A 25,540-nucleotide genomic window follows, 5' to 3' on the forward strand; every position below is an offset into this window, starting at 1 on the left:
CCTGTACTGTGCCATAGTTTTTGACAAGCTGTAACATGTCACAGCTACTAATAATTTCTTTGCTTCTGTAGGCAATGTGAGCTAGTATCCATATGTGCTAACTTGTTTAGGAAGAGCCCTAGTGGTCACTGGGTGATTGCCAGACACAATAAAGAGAATGATTGTTCAACGTATGAAGGTATCACGCATGATTTAATATTCCAGCTTCTGTACTGCTTTGTAGATCTAAAATATCACATAAGTAAAGTTCCTTCCCTGTGGCCCAATCACTGCCATTACAGCAGCCAAGGGCTCTCAGATTGTGAGGCTGCAGTGTAGTGAGCAAGGCTTGGTAAAACAAACAGTCTTCTTGAACAGACTTATTTTCCATTCATGTTCAAACCCTTCTCATGTGGACTCTGACAAAAGGAGGAATCGTTGTGTCACTCATCGTGACCGACACCACAGTCACTGAATGGTTGTCCTGTGTGCTGATGCAAATTGTCAGTGACACTTCCATCAAGCAGATCCTAAATGAGGTTGATCAAAAGCTACTGTATGTACATTATGATTAGTATTATGTAATGGTTCTAAATGCTTTGACAGACAGGTAACGCTGACCTTCAGACATAAAATCACTTGAGCTTGAAGCAATGGAGTTCATTTGGTGTAGGAGAGGATGAGCATTTCCTGAACATTGGGTAACTAAGTGCTTTTTGGACTGCTCTTGAATTTCCAGTTTTCTTCCCTGTACTGTAACAGATTGGTCCCAGTTGACAAAGGGCCACAAGCCTCCCCATAGAGGTCCAGCATCACCATTAATCTCCGACCAATCCAAAGTACTTAACAGAGGTACAACAGCATTTTATCAGCATACAACAGCACCTAGTCTTAATTGCCCCATTCCCCTTTAAACCCAGGGACCAACCTATATGCTCTTGCCTAAGCAGCGAGTTGTTCTGTTGTGAGGTTAAAGAGCCTAAGGGAGAGCGGGCTTCCTTGTCTAGTACCCAGTCCTGTTGTCAAGGTGTTCAAGTGTGTGACATTGACCTGAACACGAGCCTACGGTGCTCAGTAAAGAATCTACCTATTTCATATCCGCTTTACTAATTTTGGGGATAGGGGCTTTGAGGCTTCATGCTGCAATGGGGGAAGGGAAGCTCAAAGACTCTCATGGTATTCTGCATACAAACTCCTCCTATCCACACACTCTGATACTTGTTACTGTGGTTGGTGTACTTACATCGCCAGAAAACTAAACTAAAAGCCCAATAAACCCCCAATGAACCTCCTATTCTTCAACCCCAGGAGTCTATGTTGCCCCTCAAAACCATGTCTTAAAGACCAAATTGTAACTGGAAAAAGATGAGACAAAACAGAAAAAACTAAAATCACACTTCCATGATCATCCGGCCTAAAACAGTTCATCACATTTTACACAAAGGGAAGTCAATGTATTAGCACCTTACTCCCCCCCCCCCCCAAGTTGCTAAGCAAGATTTGCCAAGTAAATGCCATACCCTGCCACATGAGAGAGGTAAAGCAAATGTAAACAGAAGGAAGCACCCAAGAATGTTACATCCACAGGTTGTGAAATTCAGGTTATACCAGCGAGAAAAGATAATGGGTACAATCCTTAGACAATAGCCAGAGTGTTATATTGCAGAATCGTAAGTCCCCTAACTACAGTTCATGGCATAGTTTTTGTGTCCCAGCCTCCATTAGCATCTTGCCTCTGATTCGCGTGTCCCTTCTCATCATCAGATGTAATCTACCTGGGTAATCATTCTCTAGCTGGCCTGTGGCTGTCCTTGGCAGTGACAGCATCATTAGAGTCCTCTACCTCTCTAGCACTGGTATTAAGATGGAGGATCACCATCCTGACCTGGCTGGCTGGGACCAGATAGGTCACTTTGCTCTTCAACTCACTGCAGGGAAGCCTTTGGCTAGTCAAAAAAGGGCCTGTCCTTCAAAGTTGACTTTCACCCTCATCCGGTATAGCAGGACACACTCCAGTTGTCTTGCTCATAGTTTCTGTTTAACTGTGAGGGAGGATCTTCTTTGCTGGAAACCAGATGAGTATAGTCCAGGAACAGCGTCACATTGGCTAAGTGTAAGACTATCTCCCCTAAGCAGTGCATTGTGGGCCATACAGTTGAGCAGTCTTGCAATCATATTAAGTGGAGCCTCCAAGATATGCAGCACCACTCAGGGCAAAAATCTACGAATACTGTCTGGCAACAATGCAGATTGAGCCCTTACGATCACAAAACAGACAAGTCCTCAGTGGGCATCCATGTCTTGAGAGAAATGGTAAGGAACTGCTTGTTGCTTTCCCTCCTCTCTTTACACCATTCCAGAGCTGTTGAGATCGGTGCAGAGGCTCTCTTCTCAATGTTCTCTGTGATGTCTTTTAAACACTTCATTGTGCCTAATAGCTGCATGGTTGTGGAAGGCATATTCAACACAGCCAAGCTATGCCCTACTCATCTTTGTTGTGATCTACTGTGCTGCAGAGGTTCTGCCTGAGTAGAAAGACAAATAAGTGAACCTCTTCAACTTTCCCCTCCAGAGATGTTCGGGATTCCAGCATTGCTTGGAGGATAGTCTCTGTGGATGAGGCTGACCCCTTCCTCCTCATTGTGGCCACCCGATTGTACTGGATGAGTCTGGCAGATTTCTCCATTTTGGTCTCCTAAGTAGGTTGTGCAACATTGTCTTTCACCATTGTGGAAGGGGGAAGGCTGGAAGGTCACAGCAGACAGTAGCCAAACAGGTCTAATGGTGTTCCGTTAACTCTCATGTTTCTGCCAGTAATGGCCAGCTGTCTACATCAGCCAGTACTCTTGGTCATGTGTACTCACGCCTCGTAATTGCTAACGTAGCTGCCATGGTTACGCACAACTCGAAGTTGCAGACATTTTAGGGGAGCAGTCTCAGCTCCAACAAGAAAGCCACATTCTCTTCCCCTTGTTCCCGCACCCCATCTTATACATTAGGTTTCCCCACATTGGGGTAGGGAAGGGAAGGGAGACAGTCCCTACAGGATACACCACAGCTCACCAGCAGGCAGTAGTTATCTCCTCTATCAGTCCTGCGTAACATACCACCTACCTCTGGGCACTGGAGTAAAGGCAGAAAATGATAAGAATGATGGGAACGGGGCACAGGGCCACTACATCCAGGTATTGAAGCCTTCATTCATTCTTCCACGGTGGAGCCCATTCTGATGCAGCCACATTCGACTTAGCTGCTCAGTCATTCATCTCGGCCGAATACCCACACCACAAAAGATTCCTTCCACGGAGCCTAGATTTCCACTCATCTACCGGTCAATACTCTAGCACCAGTGACTTTCACGGATTCTGAGCGTCAAACCCCGCAGTTTGTCTGTGCTCACAGGCTCTGTCAGCATGGTATTTCAGGTGGGGCCAGCAATTCTGCTCTGGCCCCTTCCCAACAAAGACACAACACAAGTCCTCTTCCTCCATGTACCAGCAGGCAAGCAGGCTGGGAGGTGAATGGGGTCTCACATTATTCTGTCACCTCAGCTTTTACTTGCTCAGAGAACTGCAGTAGAATTCACCGGCTGGTCATCAGATGCCTCCATAGTGAAAATATGAGTTGGTTCTTGCCAGATGCGCTAACTACACATGGATAATGGCATCCGACAGGAGTTTAATTAAATTGCACCTGCCGTATTGGCTGCTTCTTCGTGCCCTCCTCCAGAGACACTGTGTTGTATATTCAAAATCTAAATTTTCCCTTCACTGCTGTTCTCTGAAATGGAATAAAAGAAAAGAGTGGTCACATCTTCCAAATGATTAAACTGTTAACATTTTATAAATCAATTTATAAACGTTAGCCAAGACTTGTAGAGTAAAGACCACTGCCCTATACTGCCCCACTTCTAGCCGCCCCACTTATCCAGAGATCTGTTAGGTTTGTGCTCTATGACTAACTGACTTGGTAAAAACAGTAATATTGATCATGGTATTTTTTTAAATTTATTTGTTGAAGAGTTATGACTTACTGTTCTATGAATCTTAGCCCTGAAGCCATGATACAAAGAGTTGATCTCTACTTATTAGGTAAATACGGATAAGTGCTGCAATCCACCTTTTAGTAGTGAGTTAAAGGTTGGAAATGGAGGCAAAATACATGTGTTTTGAATGTGGATCCTGCTACTATATTTCCTGAGAACTTTAACTGAGAACAAACCCCAATCTGATTAATATAATCTGGTAGACAAAGCTGGTTAATGCACTGTTCGTTACGAAGACTTTAGAAGTGTATGTCATAGGAAACAGGTAGTGTGCTAGTGAGTGGTCAGTTTTCGTCTCATGGTCCCTGGGAAGGGCAAGTGTGGGGTTCTTGCCCCATTAAACAAAGGGTACATATGCGTTGCTGTTGTTTACTTAATGGAATTTGAATTATGGGAGAGTTGATGTGTCAAAGAGCATTTCCATGTTATGTTGATTTGTATAACGCACTAATCACCTGAGAGGGTGTCCAGGCACTTTGGTATATGTGTGGCTCCCAAGATGCTTATATGAAGAGACAGATCTTCAGCTTCTTGTGAAACTCAAAAAGTGAGGAGGAGGCTTTGATGTGTGGAGGGAGATCATTGTCTTGAGTGCAATGTAGGAGAATGAGTGACCTCCAATTTTGCTTTTGCGGATGCAAGGAGTGTGTATGAATGAGTGTGAAGCAGCCCATAGTTGACTGGTGGGTTGCTGCAAATGTATGAGGCTGTTCAGATATTCTGGTCCTGTCTTATGTAGGGCTTTGTACGTGTGCGTGGGAAGTTTGAATTGGCTGTGCTTGTGAATGGGGAGCCAATGAAGCTTCCTGAGGAGCAGTGTGCTGTGAGTGCACCATGGAAGGCTGAGTATGAGTCTTGTGGTGGTGTTCTGGATGGTCTAGAGTCTGTGTAGGTGTTGTTTGGAGATTGTGGCATAGAGGGTGCTGCAACAGTCGTCTGCTGGTGATGAGTGCTTGCATGACAGTCTGTATAATATTCTGCGTCATCCATTAGAAGATCGTTCTCAGCATGCATAGTATGTAGAAGCAGGAGGTGCACATTGCATTGGCTTGAGATGTTATGTTGAGCTTGTCATCTAGGATGATCCCTAGATTTCTTGCATGGCCTATGGGAGTTGGTCCAAGCTCCGTCACCCATCAGGTGGAGACCCCTGATAAAGTCTTGGTTGCAAAGACCAGTACTTCCATCTTGTCTAAGATAAGCTTCATGCAATCAGTTTGTATCCAGTCTGCTACCATGGTCATGTTGTGTAGCCATTTTAGTTATAGCTCCATGCACGTTATTTTAGCATACTAGGCCTGCCGCTGTGCACTTTAACCTAGATATATTTTATTCAGCTTAATTTTATTATTTTTACAATAGCCACTTTTGCTGTCTTGTTTTATTTCTCTCTATCCAGCTGTTTTTGTCTAGGCCAGCACTACGTTCTTGAACAAGACATTCTTGCTCACTCTGTGCTTTGTTTAAGGCTGTAGTAAGATAGGTTGCCGGTGAACGTGGTAAACGTTTTGTCTCTGGTATTCATAGAAAAACACACATCCTTACTTAGGGACATTTTCTCAGAACATCAGCTGTTTTATTATAAAAACACTTCCCTGTCCCTTACACATTAGAGCGAGATGCCAGCCAGCCAGCTTCTTATGCAGACTTCAGGCCTTTACTCAGATATGGGGGGATGATGTCTTCCCAGGGGAACCTGAAGGTCAGAATTAGAGCTTAACACGCTGCGCTCTATTATAGCCTACGTAGGAATTAGTCTATTGATTTTAGTGACAATATGGTAGTGTTATTTCTATGCTTTACTCTCCTTGTCACAATTTTAATCTTGTCATGCTGTATCATCCTGGTTATTGCAGCCCATGCTTTGCTATCTAAGATGCAGTCGCTTCATTAAAATCTTATTGAAACATATACTGCCTCTGTCACCTGTAGTGGGTCAGACTCAGTCTCCCACACCGCAGGCGATTCTGCCGCTAAAAATCCAGTAGTCTCATTAAAATAATGAGAGCCTACGCGACAGTCATGCAGCAGGTGAAATTGGTTCTGGTGGTGGTTGTCTTGTCTGTCAGGGAGGCAATTAGTTGGGTGTCATCAGCATAGGAGATGATGGTGATGTCTTGTGTTTCAATGATGTTGGTAAGCTTTGTCATGCATATGTTAACAAGGGTGGGGCAGATGGACAATGTGTGGGGCTCAGCATATCGGTTTCTTGGTCTCTGATTTGAAGTGTGGCAGCCTGACCTTTTGGGTTCTTCTCAAGAGGAAGGAACAGATCCATGTGGGAGCAGATCCTTTTATGCAAGCCTCTTGGAATCTTTTGATGAAGGTGTTGTGGGAGATGTGTTGAAGGCCATGGAGAGGTCGAGCAAGATGAGGGCCTCTCGTTCTTCTCGGTCCAGGATGATTCTAATGTTGTTGGTGGCCACAATGAGTGCCGTTTCGGTGTTGTGGTTCTTTTTTGTGGTTGTTTCTGGTGAGGGTTGTCCATTTGGTCAGCTGGCCGTCTTGGTTCAGTGGTGGATAGGTTACTGATGCGTTCTATGGGGTTGGGTTGGGTTGGTGTGCGAAGTTGCTGCAGATGTTTAGGATTTTTCTGTGGAAGAAGTTGGATAGGTTGCCACAGAGTTGTTGGGAGGCAGCGATGTTGTTGACAGTGCCTGAAGACAAGGTGAAATTCTTGACAATTGAGAAGATCACCTTGCAGCTTGTGGTGCTTTCTTCTATGCAATCCACTAGTGCTTTATTCTTGGTGTCTTATTTGCTGGGGATAGTGTCTGAGTGCAGCCTTATAGATAGTTCTTTCAGTGTTGTGGATGGCTTTCCATTTCCTTTCTGGGGAAGCCAGCTTTTTACCATGTCATTTAGTGCCTCTGAGGTCTTCTGTGTACCAGCTGGCCTGCTTGATCTCCAATGCTTGTTGGGTTTTATGGGTACCAGGGAGTCTGCACAGTTCTTTATCCAGTTGTTCATCTCATTGTCCGGGTTGGTATGAGGCTAAGTTGATTGGTGCTGAGGGCACTGATCCTCTCTGCTTCTATGATTTTGCCCCAGCTCGGAATGCTGACTATAGTACGGGTGGTGATTTGATTTGAGGTGTATTTATTTGAAAGTGGATAGTGGAGTGATCAGTCCGTGTGAGTGGTGTGGTGGAGTTGCAGGCAAGTGGATGTTGATATGCAGGTTTGCTGTGGTGTGTGGGGTTGTAGGCATTGCTGATTCTTGTGTGTAGTGTTTGTTGGGAGTGGGTGTTGAGGGCGCTGTTAGCATTTGCACGTGGGGTGTGGGTGGGTGGCTGCTGGAGAACCACCAGTGGGTGCAGGTGAAAGTGTGAGGCGCAGCAGCAGTGGTGGGCATACCCTCCGATGTCTAGTGACCTAAGGAAAGCTGTGGAGTATCATTGGGCGATGATCAGACCAGGGTTCTTGGCGCTGGGTGCAATCCCTGTGCTTACGGGTGCAAATGGCTTGCCTTTGGCACACCAGAAGCGTGCCCGCTGTGCTTTTATGGTGCAGCTTCCATTAAGTAGGCCCTTGAAGGGAGGACGAGTGCCGGGTGCCTTGATGATATTTCCTGTGCTGATGGGTGATGGAAAATTAAGTCACCTTGCTTGGCCTCTTCTTTAAAAAAAAAAAAAAATGAATACATTACATGTTTGAAGGAAAGCAAATCTTGTGGGGTGTATATTATCAAAATCTATCGAAATGCCTGAATTAAAAAATGTCTCTGATATGACACTAAGTTAATTAGTCCTTTTTATAAACTCGCTAGCCTACTCGTTAGTTTGATACCTTTCTGAAGCACTGGTTCCTTGCAGGGGGGAGTCTGGGACTGGACAATTAATCTGTGACCGCGTGACACATTTGTGTGTACGTCCTTCAGATTTATAAAGAACAAAACTACATGAAGCTCACAATCAGAAAACTGTTAATCTGTTGTAGCCTCTTTGAAAACGATAGGATACATCAATCCAGCGTTTCTTTGGTATTCTCACTCTTCTTTGTTCCTAATGCCACACAGTTCTGTGTCCTCCTATAGCCTCCTGTTTTTAAGCCGGGGGAGTTTATTAGCCAAGAAGGGATCCACTTGCTTGCAGGCTTCCAGTACCAGTTTCTACCATTATGGCCGTTCCATAATTGCCCGAGCTGCCTGAAATGATAACAGCCATTGACGTTTCAGAGACCCTTACAGGATGGCCCAGTGAAACAGACTGTTTGAGGTCATGAAAATGGAATGCACTTAAGAACTGTGTTAATATCCTATCAATAAACGAAGGGCGCACTTGTTGTATAACTATAAAACATGTTTATTTGAATTTAATTATAATAGACATTATTATAATTATGAATCACAGTCATGGTTTTGAATCATCTAAAACTGTCCTTCCTAGTATATTGTTGACTCAAATAACCGATCTTTAATAAATACTTGAGATATAAGTAGTTTAAATAGATGTTTTGCTTGTTTGTACAGTAACACGGATGATAATTTTTTTATTTTTTTATTTCTAGCACTTAGTGGCGCATGTCTACTGCTCTAAGCACTATGAATAGCACATGTTACCGTATAAAATGTAATGCAAATTCATTTCCCGAATTTGGACTGATGGAAGGCAGGATGGACTAGGCCAGCATTTGAATTTGCGAGTTGTGACTCTTCTGGAAATCAGAATTATGCCAATTGCCAACTGTATGGCTACATATCCCAAGCCTTCCTCTTGTCCTCCTCCTTTGTGAGGTAGGCCTATGCTTGCCGATCTGGTCTCCTTCCTAACTAAGCATGCTCCGTTGGAGAACTAAGTTGTTCAGGTCTCAGACAATCCTGACTTCTTCCCAACAAATCCTCCAGATAGGTAATCTAAAAGGCTCGACACAATTGATAGAAGGATGTTTAAATCTGCAAGCCTGGTCCTTGGGTGGCTGGTTTACTGTTTGGCTTGTTTACTTCTCAGAAGATACTCGCATACCCTGTGGGAAATGACCTGCAAGAGTGTTCAAGAAGTCCTTGAGGACCTGAGAGCTTTTTTGGCTCAGGCAATAGATGACGGACTAGATGCAGTGAAGTATGGAATCTGTGGGGACCTAGACACTACTGCCTCCCTTGGCAGGGAGCTTGACAACAGTTTTGTGCTTGGGAGGCATGCATGGATGAGGTTGACCAGATTTTTAGATGATGTGCAGGCATCTCTATTGAATAATCCCTTAGAACGATACAGACTCTTTAGGTGAAAAGGTAGATTCAGCGATAGAGAGATTTAAAGTTAACCAAGCCACAGCTGTTGATGACTGTGAAACCATTTCCCCCATCTGTTTGAGAAGTTCAGAGGCTGTTCAAAGGCACTGGTGTTTAGGCAGCGTCAGCCTTCCCAAACAGTGCTGAAGTAGATAACCCAGTCCTTTCACAGTGGCACCATGTGACGCTGCATGGGCCAACATTTCCATCAGCCCTGTAGTTCCTCCTCCATTGCTGCAGCAGCTACCATGTTAAGATTCAGCATTGTCTCCCCTGCTGGTCCTCCATCCTGTCAGTCACATGGGTCTTGCAAATCATCTAAGCTGCACCCTTTATTTCCTCCCCATCTTCCTTCCATGCCAAAATGAAGTTTGGAGGAGCGCTTGACAATCCTGATGCAGGAGGTAAACCTTCACTCTCCAGGATGTCATTAAACAGGTACCAGACTCACAGAATGGTTAAGGGTGCTATTCACATTACTTCTTCATCCTGAAGAAGGACGGGGCCCTGAGACCTATCCCAGACCTTCGCCTGTTGAATTAATCTTTGCACAAGGAGAATTTCAAAATGTGTATGGCGGCTCTAGTTCTATTCACCTTAGACCCTGGTGACTGGATGTCTCTGGACTTGCAGGATGTATATTTTCCACATACACGTTATGCAGTCCAACAGGTGTTACCTTTGTTTCAAGGTGGGCCAGGACATTTTTAATTTGCTGTGCTTCACGTCAGCCAAACCTCTGCCCCTTGGGTGTTCACAAAAGTGATGAATGGTCCGAATCTCCACAACTTACACTTCTATGCATTGAGATCAAACAGTGGTAGTTTGATGTATTTGAGTCGCAAACCAATGTGGTGGATGTTATCTTGTTATCCTTTCTGCCAGGTTACCTTTCATGAAGCCCATCTATCCTGGGACAAATTTGTTGTCTCATGTAGCGCCCATGACACAGACCCTTTACAAGCCAAAGTTTGCAATGTTCTTTTGTTTGCTCTCTCCTTAGCCCAAAATGGCCTTGCAGTGGCCACAGTCAAAGCATACTTGACTACCCTTCAAGCCCCTTTGTTTTTGCTGGACTATCCTTTGTTTTATTTACCAGTTCTGATGCTTTTCATTGAAGGTGTGTGACAAACCATTTCTTCTTAACCGTTTGTGATGCCCATGTAGGATTTTAATCTGGCCTTGACATTCCATATGTGCACATCCTTCAAGCCTATGCAAAGCCTCTCCTTAATGCTTTTGATGCTTTCTTTTCATCACGTTAGTATGCCATGTGAGTGAGTTGAAGGCGCTGTCTATACAACCGCCTTACACTTTCCTCCCTAAAGTCATGACGGCATTCTGTGTGGATCAGTCGACCACCTTGCCAGTGTTCTTCGCCCCATTTCATCCCTCGAAAAGGGAGGAGAGGATCCATCACCTTAATCAGAAGAGGGTATTTAGTATTGCATCCCCGTTTTTTCAAGTGCAAAGTATAGCAGAGCAGTGAGGAAGAGGACCCTGTCAAGGTGGATAGTCATCTGCATCAGGATCTGCTCATCACTGGCAAAAACGTACAACTGCTGACTGCCTAAGAGGCTATTTCACCAGAACCATGGCCGCATCTATGGCATTGATGTTTGAAGTGCCTGTTTTTGATATCTACCTGGCTAGGATATGGCGATTGGTGCATATGTTCATGAAACACTGCTACATTGAGAGCCATGTCCAGCAAGAGGGTCACTTCGTTCTTACAGTCTTGCAGGAATCTTTGATCTGTGTCCCTGACCCTCCAATTTCGGGAGGCACTGCTTTGGTATATATTCTAATGGTGAGGAATCTGCATTTAGAAATTTCCATCAGAAGAACAAGGTACTTGCCTTCAATAATGCTCTTTCTAAAGGATGGTCTATCTACCCACAGATTCTTTACTGTCGCCCCTTAATGTGGAATGCCCGCCTTTGCCCATTAAAAGGTCCCCAGTTAAAGATCAGTACACTCTCTCCAAAAATTGTTCTATGGTCTGTGTCTGAGGGGGGCAGAAAAAGAGTCAAGGAACTGATGTTAGCATGCTGTGGAGGTGCTTTTATGGGGCAGGATTTCACCTACTGGTTCATGGGAGCACTGCTCTTGAGACTCTTTGAATCTAGTCTGGTGCCTGTGAATATTCTAACAGTGACTAATCTGTGATTAGATGGAGTATCCACTAGAAAGAGCGTAATTTAATGTAAGTAAATTCTTCTTCTTACAGAGACTTCTAGTCGCAGATTCATCATCTTATGAATCTTATTCAGGCATCAGACTGGATATGGACACTTTTCAGCAGTACCTCTGCACGCATGTGGCTCCACACAGATGTCATGCTGCACTGCACTCGAAATTATGTATAGACACCACTCCCTTTTGCTGACATCAGTTCCTTTCTTTCTGCGACACCAGATGCGGATCCGGAGCTACCTCATGACTCTTTGAGACCGTACCTCTTTCAAAAGTTTCAATGTGCAAGGAAAATGTCACCTCCCAAAACAATAGGTTTTCAACTCTATAAAGACTGTCACAAATATCTGCCTGCAAAGGATCCCTATTACATTTGCCTGTAGTGCGTGGGATTGAGTCAGACCTCTTAAGGCCTGCAGTGATTGCGCGTCGATTAACCTGAGGTCCATATGGGTCCACAAGTTGAAATTCTACTTTACCAAGCACCGAAAGACTTCATGACGAGTCCACTCCAAGTTTAAAGTTGGGTCCCAATCTGGATCCAAAAGTCGCGGGGTAAATCCAGAGTTCAGTCTTCATCTCGATCAAAGTCATCGGGCATGTCAAAGAAAAAGCAAAAGAAATCTAAGCGGGATTTGTTCTCCTCCTGCCACTCACATTCTCCTGAGAATGCTTGGGGGAGCCACCATTGATCTCAACCCTGCTCCCAAAGTCTATCAGCAATTTGAGCCCAATCTGCAACTTGTTCTTGCATAACCAGAGATTCCTTGGTCACCTGCCACTCTGAAACAGATTGAAGAGTTCTGCACGGTCATGCTCCGACTCTTCGGGTCCTTGTTGACTCTCTCTAGAGTGCCTTCGGGCCCAAAGAAGCCAAGAGGTTCTCCATCTGTAATAGCATTGGTGGGTTCAGCCTCTGCACAAATTGGACACTCCAAGAAAATCACAGCTCCTCCAGCAAAAAATTCTGCCTCTGCCTCTGGGGCAATGGTCTACACCAATTTCCAGAACTGCCGCTGTGACTCCATCAAACCAAAAGATGAACTACCTATTGTACTCCCTGATTCTGAGTCAGTTCCAGTTCAACCTCGATCGATGCTACGTCTGGCTGCGCTCGAGGCACCACTCTGTCCACCTGACCTGCCACCTTCACAAGGAGGTACATATGTCCTGCATTCACTGTTTGGCACAGATTCAGACAAAGATTACAGTGAGGGTGATGAGAATGGCCAGCCATAGCACAAAGAGAATTGCTATTGTGACCTACAAGAAGCTAGTGGCCTTAATACCTCCCCTGAGGTGGGGCTCCTCTTACTCGTATTCCTGCCACTAAAGAGAGGTTTTCTTACGCCTTGGAGATACGTACAACTGCTTATACTCAATAAAAACTGTTTCAGCTTTGTACTTATTTTGGTAATAGTCAACTGAACTCAGAAGGACTATTTTCATTGCATAAATTAAACTCTTTTTTAATCAAAGTTTTGAGAAGGGGTTCTGATTCACAATTGTTATTTTCTTTCCTAGGAAGTATCAGTTGATATCACCAGCACTCATACTACTTCTGAGGAAAGAAAGGAAAAAGTGCCAAGCCCTCACCTCAGTCCTTTGGTGGTCTTGACTTCAAGTGGAACTTTGTACGGTCTTGCTGAAAGGGTTGTTGCTACTGAATCCTTGTAAGTTTTTTTATAGCACACAATTTGTGTTCATTGCTTGCTAAAACTAATCTGCTCTTTTGTTTAGTCCTAATGAGTGGTCACAAATAACATCTTTATAACAGTCATTTTCTAGGTGACCAAGCTCATTTTCTGTTATTCATCAAACCAAACAAAAAATGGTGCTTAATAATTCAAAATGACACTACAAAGGATAATAAATTTAAAACTAACAAATTGAAATCCTAACATTCAAGGTATTTTAAGTAAATAAACCATGGAAGAAAGGTTTAACTTGTTGTAGTGGTGTCATCTTTTAGCAAGTTTTCAATTATGCATGTAGTACAGAGGAATTGAGTGCTGTTCATAGTTTGTGATTAATGCAGTACACCAAGAAAGAAAGGGTAGTGGTTGGAGGGGTAATGATTATAGTTGTGTGAGGGGCAGCGATCCGGAGTGGCTATGCTGTGGCTCAATGTGGAGGAGGGGTGCAGTGACATAAAAGTGTACTGAGATTTTAACTTGATCTGGTTTCTTCATGCTGTTCATGATAAGGATGGGTGAATCGCTTGCTCAGTGGTTTATATGCATCTCTTACATTGTGTCAGTGCTTTAAGTTTATTGTGGATCTCTGTATGGTAATCTTAGTCCCAGAATGTTTCAGGGGAAATTGCGCAGAATCAGAATATGATCCTAAGGCAATTGGAGTCTCTGAATTTTTGAGGCAATTTTAGGATGCAAGGCAGAGGGACATAATTTAATGTTCAAGCCAAAATTTCAAGTGGATATAATGAAGGAGGTGGATGAAGGTAGAAGTTGAGAGATACGAGAATGTAAAGTACACCAGGGAGAGAGACAGGCTTTGAAAAGGCCTAACAATATTAACAGGGTATAACAAGAAAGTACCAATATCTGAAAAGACCTCTGGTACGGGAGCTGAAATGCATGTAAATGCTGAACCAGTTTGTCATGCTCTACTGCAAACGTGTCTGCTTGATGTAAAGGTCTGTTTTGGTAAGGAAGATTCTGAGCCATTGCTGTTCAACTTCTTTCTGTTCCATTTCTGCTTCAAGACTATCCTGGAACAGATCAAACGGTATTTTGACTAGAAAATACTAGTCGGTCCCTGCTCCACCTTTTACATTAAAATCTAGAGTGCCCAACTGTGGTATTCAGTAGCAGTTAATATTGCCACCTTTTTTGTTCAGTTGATAAGTATGACCATTTACATTTTCCTGAATGGTTCAAGCTTTGACCCAGAGGTCTGCAGTGTTAAGATCAAAAATACCTTCTGTGAGCTGGTAACTGTATCACGACTTGGTGTCTGAGTTTTGCACAGTAGAACAAGCCTGGTCAGTGGAAATTGATGGCCCATCCACAGATATCTCCCAGTTATCAGATCTGCTTGGCTTTCCCCTATGAGTTGAGATGGTCTCCACCATGGAAAGTTGACAAAATGTTTATAATAGGGAAAATCTTCAGTTCAAAACAAACTTTGTCTTTCCAGCTACTTTCATGGTTGCTGGAATGGTACCTGAATTTGAATGTTATTATTTAATCTAGAAATGTGAATATAGATATTAAGTTTCTGAAAACAGTTCCAGTCAATCTAAAATTAACTAAACAACATATGATCAGTCTAATATCTCCAGGTGTCTTCTTTTCTGCACTTGTGAGACAGTATTTTTTTTTTTTAAACTCCTTATTTATTGGCATTTTTAATTAAACAAGCAGAGTAATTATCATAAGTCACTCATTTGACAATGCGGAAATATCAGTGCATTTGATTATTTAAGGCACTTGTAGAGAGATCAGGGTTTCATTAGCAGATATTGCGTTATATGAGTCTTAGATTGTAAATAAGCTTTGAGGGGTGGGGGGCAAAAGGGGAATGCACTATCTAGAAGGTTGCAGGAGTGAGGTTGTCAAGCAAAATCATAAAGGTAGGAGTGCACAAGGTGCTCTATAGCCTCTGCAGTTAATCAGTCTCATCACTCATTTACCCTGTCTTCTGAATCTCTGGCGTTTTCCTCCTCCATCACATCTCCCCCAGTCTGACCACCAGGGCTCCCCACCATGGGGGTGTCTGGGTTCTCCCATGCCTCTAATACCTCTGTCCACACTCCTTCAATAGGGCGTCTCCTTGCCACACAGACATCTTCTCTTATCAATGCTCTCTCTTCAGCTGTTGCCCTCATAGTCACGTCCCTCAACCATGTCTCAATTGCTGGACCCACCCCAAGACTTTCAAGCCATTGCTTTTCTACTAATGGCCAGGGCCAGATCTGGGAATCTGGACCTCACCTTCTGTTTTTAGGGTCTATGGAACAGACCCAAGAGACAGACTTCTGTGGAGCATGAAAGGGAGCGGGTCAGTGTGGCATTAAATGCTCTGATCACCTTGTCCCAAAAAGGTTGTAGGTGTGGGCAGCTCCACATCGTATGGCAGAAGTCTGCGTCTAGAAATGCACATATAGCTCAACCTCTTTGTTCATCTCTATAAATGATGTGGAGTCTGTGGGGTGTCAAGTAGATTAAGTGGACATTGTTGAATTGAATATGTTTCAGTCTCATATTTCTAGAGACCTTAGGACATGCCAAAATGTTGCTCCACTCACGTTCTGTGAGATCTCGCCCAAGGGTCTCCCCTCCACCCCCCCTCATCGACACCAGAGCGTCAGTAGAGGTTTACGGATCATTTTGGTTAGAGAGCCGTAGAACCACTTAACTAGGAGTGCCGCCCCACCAAGGGTCCTTATCTGTTGTAAACTGTATGCGTCCGTAGCTCGTCCTGCCTCAGCCCACAAGTCCCAAAATGTCCACACTAGAGCCTCATAGATTAAGAACTGGCAAGGAGGTAATTTGTCTTGAATTATCAATTCCTCTATGGGGAGTAGGACTCCCTGCTGATAACAGTTGCCTTCTGTAGTTAGACCAACGTCTGTCCAGGCCGACAACTGCCCCTCCGAAAAGCAAGTAAGGGGGTCACCATGTGAAAGGCCTACCAAGGGTAAAGTGGGGGGCGTACAACAGAATCCCTGCTGTCCTCAGTACAGAACGTCTCCAACGTTTTAAGGCTCCCGACAGAAGCACTCCCGGGTTCAGGAGGGGCATCGCAGGGCACAGCAGTTAGGCCAGTAGAACATTTTGATTTGGGGCTATTCCTATTCCAACCAGATCTTCCCGTCTTGCGACCCAAGCCAATTGAAGTTGGGCAAGCATGAAGTATAGTTCGAAGTTCGAGGCTCTAAGGCCTCCCTTGTCAGTAGGGCTCCGTAATACCTTCAGTGACACTGTTGCGGCCCCCATCCTATGTTAATTCCCAGATCAATGTGTCCACTTGTCTGAACCACAAGACAGGGACCCCTACCAGAAGGTTAGTGAAAAACTGTAGTAGTCTTGGAAGCATGACCATTTTGGATACGAAGATCTTGGCCATGAAATGGAATTTCATTGACCTCCAAAAAGGGACACAGGATTGACGTGATCGTAGAGCCTTCCCAAGGTTACCCTCCCGAAAGTCAACTAATGAATAGAATACCTAAACCCCCAAATACTTAAACGTTGTAGGGGGCCAGGATAGGCCACAGGGGATATCTGGCAGTTGCTGGAAAATCAGAACCACCGGAAACAAACTTGTTTTGGATTTATTAACTTTGAGACCTGAAAGTGTTTCAAATTCCCCCAGTAATTAAAGCACCCTTGCGGCACCTGCCGGGTCATCAGTTAAATATAATATGTCATCGGCATAAAGGGAAATATTGTGTTTCCTGCCCTCTACCAGTAACCTGGAGCCCATTCCTTCTCTCTGGAATAGTTTTACCAGGGGCTCAATAGCCAGCGCGAAAAGGAGAGATGAGAGTAGGCATCCCAGTCTAGTGCCTTTATGGACTCTGTATTATGGGAAAGTAATGGTACCCATCCTGACCTCAGTGAGGTATTAAGCAGCTCAATCCATGCTATGCACCTTTTCCCCAATCCCATCCTTCGCGGAACCTCCAACAGTAAATCCCATCTCACTCAAAGGCCTTTTCAAGGTCTACCGACAGCAACCCAGCTCCCTGGTGAAAGAGGGTGTCTGGGGGTAAAGAACCTGATACAATTGTAGCAGATTGAGGGAGGTGCTTTGTGATGGGATGAAGCCATTTGGTCTTCATGAATTAAGGCTTGCATGTGAGGGAGCAACCGAAGGGCGAAGGTTCTACTAAGTATTCAAAGACCATATTGAGCATGGACAAGGGACAGAATGCTGTGACCAGTGCACCTTGAACATTAGTCTTGGGTAGTGGGGTCACTACAGCATCTCTAGTAGAGTCTGGCAATGCACCCTGTTCCAGGGTGTCTGCATATAGCGTCTCCAACCTTGGGGCCAACCTCCCCGCAAAAAATGAGTAGAACTTAACAGGGAGTTCATTCGGGCTCGGAGTCTTCCCAGTGGCCATTTCCCAAATTGCTACATGAATCTCTTGGCCAGTGACCGGTCCTCCCTGATCATCCTGAACACCTCTGAGAAGCTCTTGTAGTGGTAACCTCTATAAACAGGCCACTTGATTCCCCAGTGGCAGTTTTTCTGGACACCCAAAGAGGGTCTTGTAGTACTACTTAAAGGAGGCATTAATGCCTATGGGAGCATACTGCAACGTCCCGTCTGCAGTTGTTATATAGGGGCCCTGTGGGACCATTGTTTAATGAGCCATGCCAATAGTCTTACCATATTGGCCCTCCTCTTCATGCGCTTTTGTAATATACTGTTTACAATCATGGCACTGCAGTCGCTCTTGGATGTTATTTTATTGTTCTCTGACCTCCCTGTGTCTGACCCTTGCAGATTCATCCGTCCCCAGAGCATTATCTAGTTTGTTCAGCTTACTGTCAAGGGTCCAAAGCTCCCCATGTAGTTCCCTCTGTACTCCAAACGCGGGACCTATGTAATGCTCCTGGATCACTACTTTAAATACCTCCCACTCGCATAACCTAGAGGACGCGGAGCCCTGATTGAGTTCAGCGTACTCTATTAAAGGGACTTTGGATTAAGTCTCCACTTTGGGGTTGCCAGGCGATCCACGACTAGCCAAAGCCCAGCAGCAATGGGCCGTGGTCTGAGAGAGTGTGCCCCAAGCACTCACTGTCAAAGACATATTGACTGAACCTATTAGAACACACAAATTTGTCTAAGCGGATATGGAGTCATGGATATGGGAGTAATTTGAGTAATTTCTAGTCGGCCCATGTTGAATCCTTCAAGGGTCTGGCAGTTCCCTCTTTTCTAGCCAGTCTTTTAAGGCCCTCCACCAACTTATAGGCTGCCGCACCCAGTACTGGGGGGTGTAGAACGGTCTAGCAGGACTTTTGGCATTAAATTAAAATCTCCACCCAGTAAGAGATCGTCTGTCACCAATGGCGCCAGTGAGGCCAAGAGTGAGCAGGAGAATGTCAACTGGTCCTGACTAGGAGCATAGATACTAACAAGTGTGATTTTCCTACCCAACAGCCTACCATTGAGCACTATGTAGCGGCCCTACTATAGTGGAGTGGACAAGTTCGAAGGGGGTACCGGCTCTTATCCAAATGAGCGTTCTCTGTGCAAAGGCAGAATAGAGTGTTGCATATAATTGGCCTCACTATCTAAGCCGCAGACGTTCGACCTCTCCCTGGTTAAATGGGTCTCCTGCTATAATGCTCCCTGGATCCCCTTAAACCACAAGTATCTGTTTATATTATGACATTTAGGTGCAGAACCCATTCCCTGTCTATCCCAAGTCAGGAACTTTAAAGCATGATGATGGTCCTGCATCTAGTCTAGGAAAGGGTAAATTCCCTGCTCCTCCTCCCAGCGCCTCCCATGGATTTCCACTTCCCATCCCACCCCCACCCCCACCCGAGTCTGTACCACTTCTGAGACAAACCATTTAAGTCCTCAACTCAAGAGCAGCCCAGCAGCGGCTAGTCTGCAAAACCTTTATAGTGAAAACTTTTGTCAAGAGAACGTCTTCTCCAGCTTCTTGGTGAGGGGGGGTCTCACTCTGCACGGGGGTTGTCCACACATCTCAAACCAGCCATTTCTGTGTCTGTCCATGCCAGGCTCCCAAGCAAGCACGACCTGAGTGTCTAAGAATGAGACCACACAGTGTCCACTAGTCTAGCCTCACAGCAATATCTGATAAATCACAAGAGAACATGGTGATAGATGCTCTGTGTCGAAAATCAGGCCCCCAAACTCTCCCCACACAACAAAGAATACAGTGTCCCAAGCCACATACTGGCAGTCATTCCTCATTTGGGACACCCGTCACATCTGATTAGGTCGTCTTCTGATTTTGGAGTTACCAAAGGTAGGTTGACCTCATCTAGCAGGGAGTCGCAGGACTCTGAGGCAAATGACCTGTGGTCTGAGGGTGAGCCAGGCTCTGAGCCTGATCTGTGGGTTGTCGCACTCTCTACCACAGCCTGGGGTGCCAAAAGCCCTTGTAGGAAATTAACATCTTTCTGACATGCTTACCCCAACTTTTTGCCTGGTGTCAGTGTGTTTAGACTGCAGTACACAGGGATCCTGTTAATCAGGACCCCCCAGTGCCTGTGCTCTCTCCTCTAAATTTGGTTGCTGGTAAACTTTTACACCTCACAATAGGCATACTGGTGCACCCGTGTAAGTCCCTAGTATATGGTACTTAGGTACCCAGGGCATTGCTACACCAGCAGTCTCCCATGGGCTGCAGCATGTATTATGCCACCCATGGGAGTCCATGCAAACTATGTCTGTAGGCCTGCTGGTGCAACCTGCGTGAAATGATGCATGCACCTTTCACTTTAGATATAAGGCTTGCTTTATATCGCGGACACTGCACTTGGACACCGTATGTCACCCCTCTGGTAGGCCCTTCAGCCCAAGGGCGAGGGTACACCTGCATGAGCAGAGGTACCCTTACAAACCCCAGACTCCATTCCCTGGGCTTTGTGAGTTCAGGGTAGCCATCTTAAGGTAATTAGTGGACATTGGTCAACACGAGTATTCCAACTACATAATGGCTTCTCTGACCCTAGGCATGTTTGGTATCAAACATGTTGGAATCGTGCAACTGTACCCGTTCCATTGCTAGTTGCATGATACCATGTACTCTGGTGGTTCCTTAGAAGATCCTCCAGTTCTGCCTGTACAGCCTTACAGGGTCTGCCTGCCAGCCCACACTGCTTCAAACCACAGACACTGTTCTGCCCTCCTGCTGCTGAGCTTAACTCAAGCAGGAAAAGGCAGAGCTAGGGGTTTCCTGTAAGAGGGAGGTGTGACCTCCTCTCCTTTAGAACTAGGTGTCTCTTTACTGGGGTGGGGTGGCCTCCTAGTGCCATCGGGCTGCTTTGAAGGGCACATTTTGTGCCCTCCTTGAATAAACTGGTTTGCACCAGTGCAGGAACCCCAGTTCCCGCTGTGGCACAAAACCACACAAAGGACAGACGAGTGACCACCCCCTTGTCCAGCTCCTCCCCTCGGGAGGTGCACAGAGTTCTGCCAGTTGGCCAGTTGATTCTGCCATCTTTGAAACAAGGTAGGCAGAGGCCCCTGGAAGCATCTGACTAGTTAGGCCAGGTAGATGATGTCCCTGACTCCCCTGTGATTGGTGTGTCACTGCTGTTAGCGACTATCCTCCTTTTAGGGTTATTTTAACGCTCCCCATTGGGGGGTGCTCCGATTCATCAAGCAAGACTCTACAAGAAACTGTCTGCAGGACATTGTCTGCTCCTGGCCTCCGGTACCGCTGCTGCTCTGCTTTTGGAACTGAAACAAGTCTGTATCCAGTTGGGAGGGCTCCCACTGCAACATTGCTTCTCCAGCTCCTACAAGATTTCTACAGCATCTGTGGCTGTGCATTCTCCAGAGTCACAAGGACTCTGTTTGCATCTAAGAAGTAAGACGAAATCTCCGCAGATGCCTTATGATTACAACATCCAGGTGGTGCATCGTGCTGTCCCACAGACATCAAAAGGCTCTGCAACACAGGTGGTGGTTCTTTGACCCTCTCCGGGTCCAACTTGTCTTCTGACCAACTTGGGAGAAGGTGGGCCCTTGCTGCAGCCACTGGACTGGAACCCCTGTGCACCTAGATTGTTGCTCTTGAAGAGGCTTGTTGACTCTTCAGGCTCCAAGAATCCCCAGCCTCCAGCACTCTGTAACTCCAACTTCAGTTTCCACTCTGCAGCTCCTGCGACGTGGGACTCCTGTTTTGTTGTTGCTCCCCACGACTCCCTGTGCCTGCTGCCAGTGGGTCACTTGTCGGGGGGTCCTCTGAATCTCTCTGGCTTTTCCTTCCTGCTGAAGGCCTGCCCTGACTCTCCCCACCAAAGGGTCGAGTCACAAGGACATTGCTGGCCTCCGAAAAACATACAATCTTCCTTGCACAATTAATTGCATTTGCCAAGGCTTGTTGACGATCCTGTGGTACACTGACCCTCCTGCAATCCAACAACTGATGTGGGACAGCTTATAGGCAACTCCAAGGATCTCCTGCATCCCTTGGACTCCACAACTGGACTTCTTCCTTCACCATCCTGCAGGAACTTCACATCCAAGAGGATGGGCATTGACTACCTGCACCGTCTGGACATTGTTGCCTTCTTTTTCAGGTTCTTCATGTCCGGAATCCACCCTTGGGTTCCACCAACCTGGTCCACAGGTCGCGACAGCTGGACAATCGATGCTCCCATTGACTCCAACAATGCTTTCCAACATCATTTCACCCCTATGCACCTGGGTTCCCTGGTGTTGGTACTCAGATTTTCTGGGTATCCACAGGTGGGAGTAATATCCAACCTTCCTTATGCCAGCTGTTTTCCTCAGGTTCCACTGAGAAGGGTCCTGAATCCATAAAAATCCAACCACGGCTCTCCTGTGTAATATGTCCTATGGGACACTCAGCTCGATAGCAACTCTGCACCCGGGCGCCTGTGAGATTTCGGATACTTACCTCTGGTAATTTCTTTCTCCCCCAGCCCCTGGAATTCTAACACACGTACAGTTGTTGGGCATCTCCGTTCTTATACCACTTTCTTACTATATGGTTTGCACCCCCCCAATAGGGCCCCATATATTTCTATGTGGTTCCTCTTTGTTTTTGAGTAAATCTTTTGAGTGTAAATTTCTCCAAGGGGAGATATGCCAACGTTAGTATAGTCTTTAGTGTTATAATAATGTATTCTTTATTTTTGTAATAGTTGGTGTGGTTCTTTCTTCTGTAACAGTTACTGACTGACTACTGTTGTATTGTAAGTGCTTTACACTCCTCCTTGATAAGCCTGAGCTGCTCTCCACAGTTACCCCTAGACAGTTTTGATTATCTAGGCACCAAAATATTATCATTAAGGTTTGCCTGGACTCAGTAAAGGGTGCGACAAAATAGGAGTACACTATAAACTGAGCCAGCCTCCTACAGCCCTCTCCTGTTCTGTTTGTGATGGGGAAGGTTTTTCGAGCATCCGTCCTCCCCGGTTTTCCTAACCCTCTTGCAGGTCGTGCGCTGAAGTCCCCCATCTTTAGGATCGATCCCCTGCAAGGTGGATCCTGCTCTGTAGGCCTCCAACCAGTCCCAGGCTCTGGCTGGGTCATCTCAGAAGTTGGTAACTGTGTCCAATATGATCCAAATCCTGGTAGGAAACATCAAAGAATACTGCAGACCTTCTTCCCTGAGGTATTTCCTTACTTCCAAATAGGAAGCGTGCTTGGCCTGCACTGCTGCTGCAAAATCAGGAAACATTGAGACCTTACTACTGCCTACCGTGAAAGGGCCCGAAGCTCATGCTGCTTGGAGTATAACATCCCTGTCCTTTTAATGCATCAATCATGCCACCACCGGCCGGGGTGGGTTGCCGGGTGCCAGCGGGCAGGCTGGTGCCCTATGTGCTAGTTCCAAAGTGAAGAAAGGGGTAAGATGGTCCGGAACAACCTCGGTCTTAAGCCATCGCTCCAGATATGCCACCATGTCATCTACTTCTGAACAATCAAGTAGTCCGACCACTCGGATATAGTTTTGACGGTTGTTGTGCTCCGCATCCTCTGCCCTTCATTCAAGAATGCGCACCTTATCAGTCAGTTCATCCAGCTGGTGAGCTAGCATGTGGTGTTACGTTTGCAGTTCACCCTCTGTGGCACCTCTTTAACGCGGTCTGCCTGTTTTCGGTGTTCAATTTGCAAGAGTCCCAGGTTTATTGACACTGCACTTATATCTTGTTGGAGAGTGTCTTTGGTCTCTGCTATCGCGGCCAGTATCTTGTCCAGATGCAGGTGGACAGAGGCCAATAGGACATCTGGGCCTTCGTGGTCAGTGGTTGGGCTGCTTATTCCGGCCCAGTTTAGGAACTGGTCGCCTTGGTCTTTGGCACACCCATACTAAGGGGCTGATACAAGGCCTTCAGAAGGGCAGTGGTTTAACAGCAGGCAGATCCTGTAAAAGTTCAGCCTCTAAAGTGTGGGATGCTTTTAAGGCCTTTGTGTGACCATGCAAATTAAATAAGTAGATCAAGGGAGATACATGCACCTTCCAAGTCAAGCCTCACAGACCGCGTCTTGAAAGCACCAGCATGCGGAGAGTTTAGTAGACCAGGTTCTCCTCAGAGTGAATGGCACCAAGGCACTATGCAAGGTCATCTGTACTTGCAATAGAATATTCGCAGCCCAAGGAGAGGGAGGATTATTCCAGCCCCTGGAGCGTGGTTGGTACTATGGCAGGCCCTCATAGGAGGGGTGGGGGAGAAAAAGGGGGTCACCCTCTGATCAATTCTGGGAAGTACCTTCAGTGGAAGTTTTGGCCAGCAATGTCCCTTCTGAGCGCCAACACCTCTGGTAGACAGGAGGGCTGAGGTCTGGCTGTCCGCCTCCCCGCTCACGGTTGTCTTTGGTTTATAGGGGGCACCTTCCTCTCCCTGGCATAGTCTTAGCTGGCATTCAGGGTGCAAATTTCTTTGTCAGTGTGGGGAAACTCACAAGCTTCAGTTCTACCCCCATGTTCTGTGTAGTCCCCTGTGGAGTCAGAGTAGGCTGCTTCTCTTGTATGTGGTCGTAGTCCAGTCTCAGGCATGCTCTTGCCTTCCCAAGCGTGCTGCTGTTGGCTCCCTCCTCAGCAACAGAGGAGTCAAAAGGCCCCTAGTCAGTTCTCCAGTGTTCACAAGTGGGGGAATCAGGCGCCAGGCCCGACATTCGCTCCAACCCCATCCGCATCGCTAACTCAGTCATACAACTGCCGGAAGACACTTACCAGTCAGTTGCTCAGGAGCATAGGCTGTAACCATTGGGTTTGTGTTTCATCATAGGGCCAATGCACAAGGCAAGCTGTGGTTTCCTTAGGTGCAGCAACATCAAGAGGTCAGGGCAAATCCCCCCGCAACAGGCTGACTGACTGTGCAGGCCGTCGCCTCCGGCAGCCCGCCGCCTCCGGCAGCCCGCTCTGGTCCTGGCTCGCTCTGAGGTTGTGACGGTCGGGGAGCTTTCCGATGCCACAGTCGCCTCCAACAGTCTTCTGGATGGCTGGAGAGCCAGGTCACCCTGCCAGGGCCTGGTTTGGGCTGAAGGGGGAGTCTTTACTGCCAGGAAGGGCTGGCATTTCCAGCCCCTCTGTACGGTCTTTCAGCTTCCCTCGCCCATTGTCGGGGCTTTGAAGTGATCCAGTCGGGTTGTCTGGGCTTTACTGGTGGCTCACTGGAGTTCTTGTGGCTGTTCGCTGGAGTTTCAGGGGCAGCTCCGCTTGGGGTGCAATGCCATTTTGAGTGCCGTCTCCACCCGCTCATCGCTCCTGGGGTTACAGCCTCCTCAACGCATCGGAGCACTTTCCGCTTTGGGATCCGATCACCAGTACAGCCTGAGCAAATGTCGCATTTGAGGGGCCTCGTTGGACGTCCCCAGCCGCAGATGCAGACGGATATGGTGTAGGCCAGCGTGAAGCATTGGGCTCACGCATCCACTATCTTCGGCCTTCAAGCCACGCTCCCTTGTGAGCTAGTATCTTGATAGGTGAATCACAAATGCTTCATAGTAACGACTTGCTGCCACATCACACTCTTCATTTTGCACAAGACATTTCAAGCCTTTTCACCTAGATAGGAAAGTTTATAGTCTCTCCCCTTAAGAAGGCCTTGTCCATGTGAGGGTGAACTTTCTGGATTTTGAGAGGCGTGGTATTAATACATTATTTAGGAAGTGATTTGGCAACATGAACATTTTTCATAGTGTTTTAATGCTGTTTATTGTTGTCCGTAATAAAAAAGGTGTATTTTTCCATCAAATAACATCCATCATTAATTTCAATTGTATTGTAGTAATGATGACGGACATGAATCTAGCAGTGTTTCTTTCTTGTATGAAATTAATAATTTAGAAACTGATATCGCAAAGTTGCTGTAGGTGGAATATATGATAGAGAACCTCTAAAACCACTGTTTTTATAGTGACCCATTTGTT

The 25,540-nt window shown here is 46.1% G+C and overlaps 1 protein-coding gene across 2 annotated transcripts in view; it reads left to right on the plus strand.

Annotated features, from left to right (window-relative positions):
- Positions 1-25,540, plus strand: part of VPS50 (VPS50 subunit of EARP/GARPII complex) — an 880,308-nt gene that overhangs the window by 674,373 nt on the left and 180,395 nt on the right. For both annotated transcript variants that reach the window (XM_069211661.1, XM_069211662.1), the window contains exon 23: positions 12,974-13,122. In XM_069211661.1, the coding sequence (XP_069067762.1) occupies positions 12,974-13,122 (149 nt within the window). The remainder of the gene's footprint in view (positions 1-12,973; positions 13,123-25,540) is intronic.

Source organism: Pleurodeles waltl, chromosome 10 (genome assembly GCF_031143425.1).
Source record: "Pleurodeles waltl isolate 20211129_DDA chromosome 10, aPleWal1.hap1.20221129, whole genome shotgun sequence".
NCBI lineage: Eukaryota > Metazoa > Chordata > Amphibia > Caudata > Salamandridae > Pleurodeles > Pleurodeles waltl.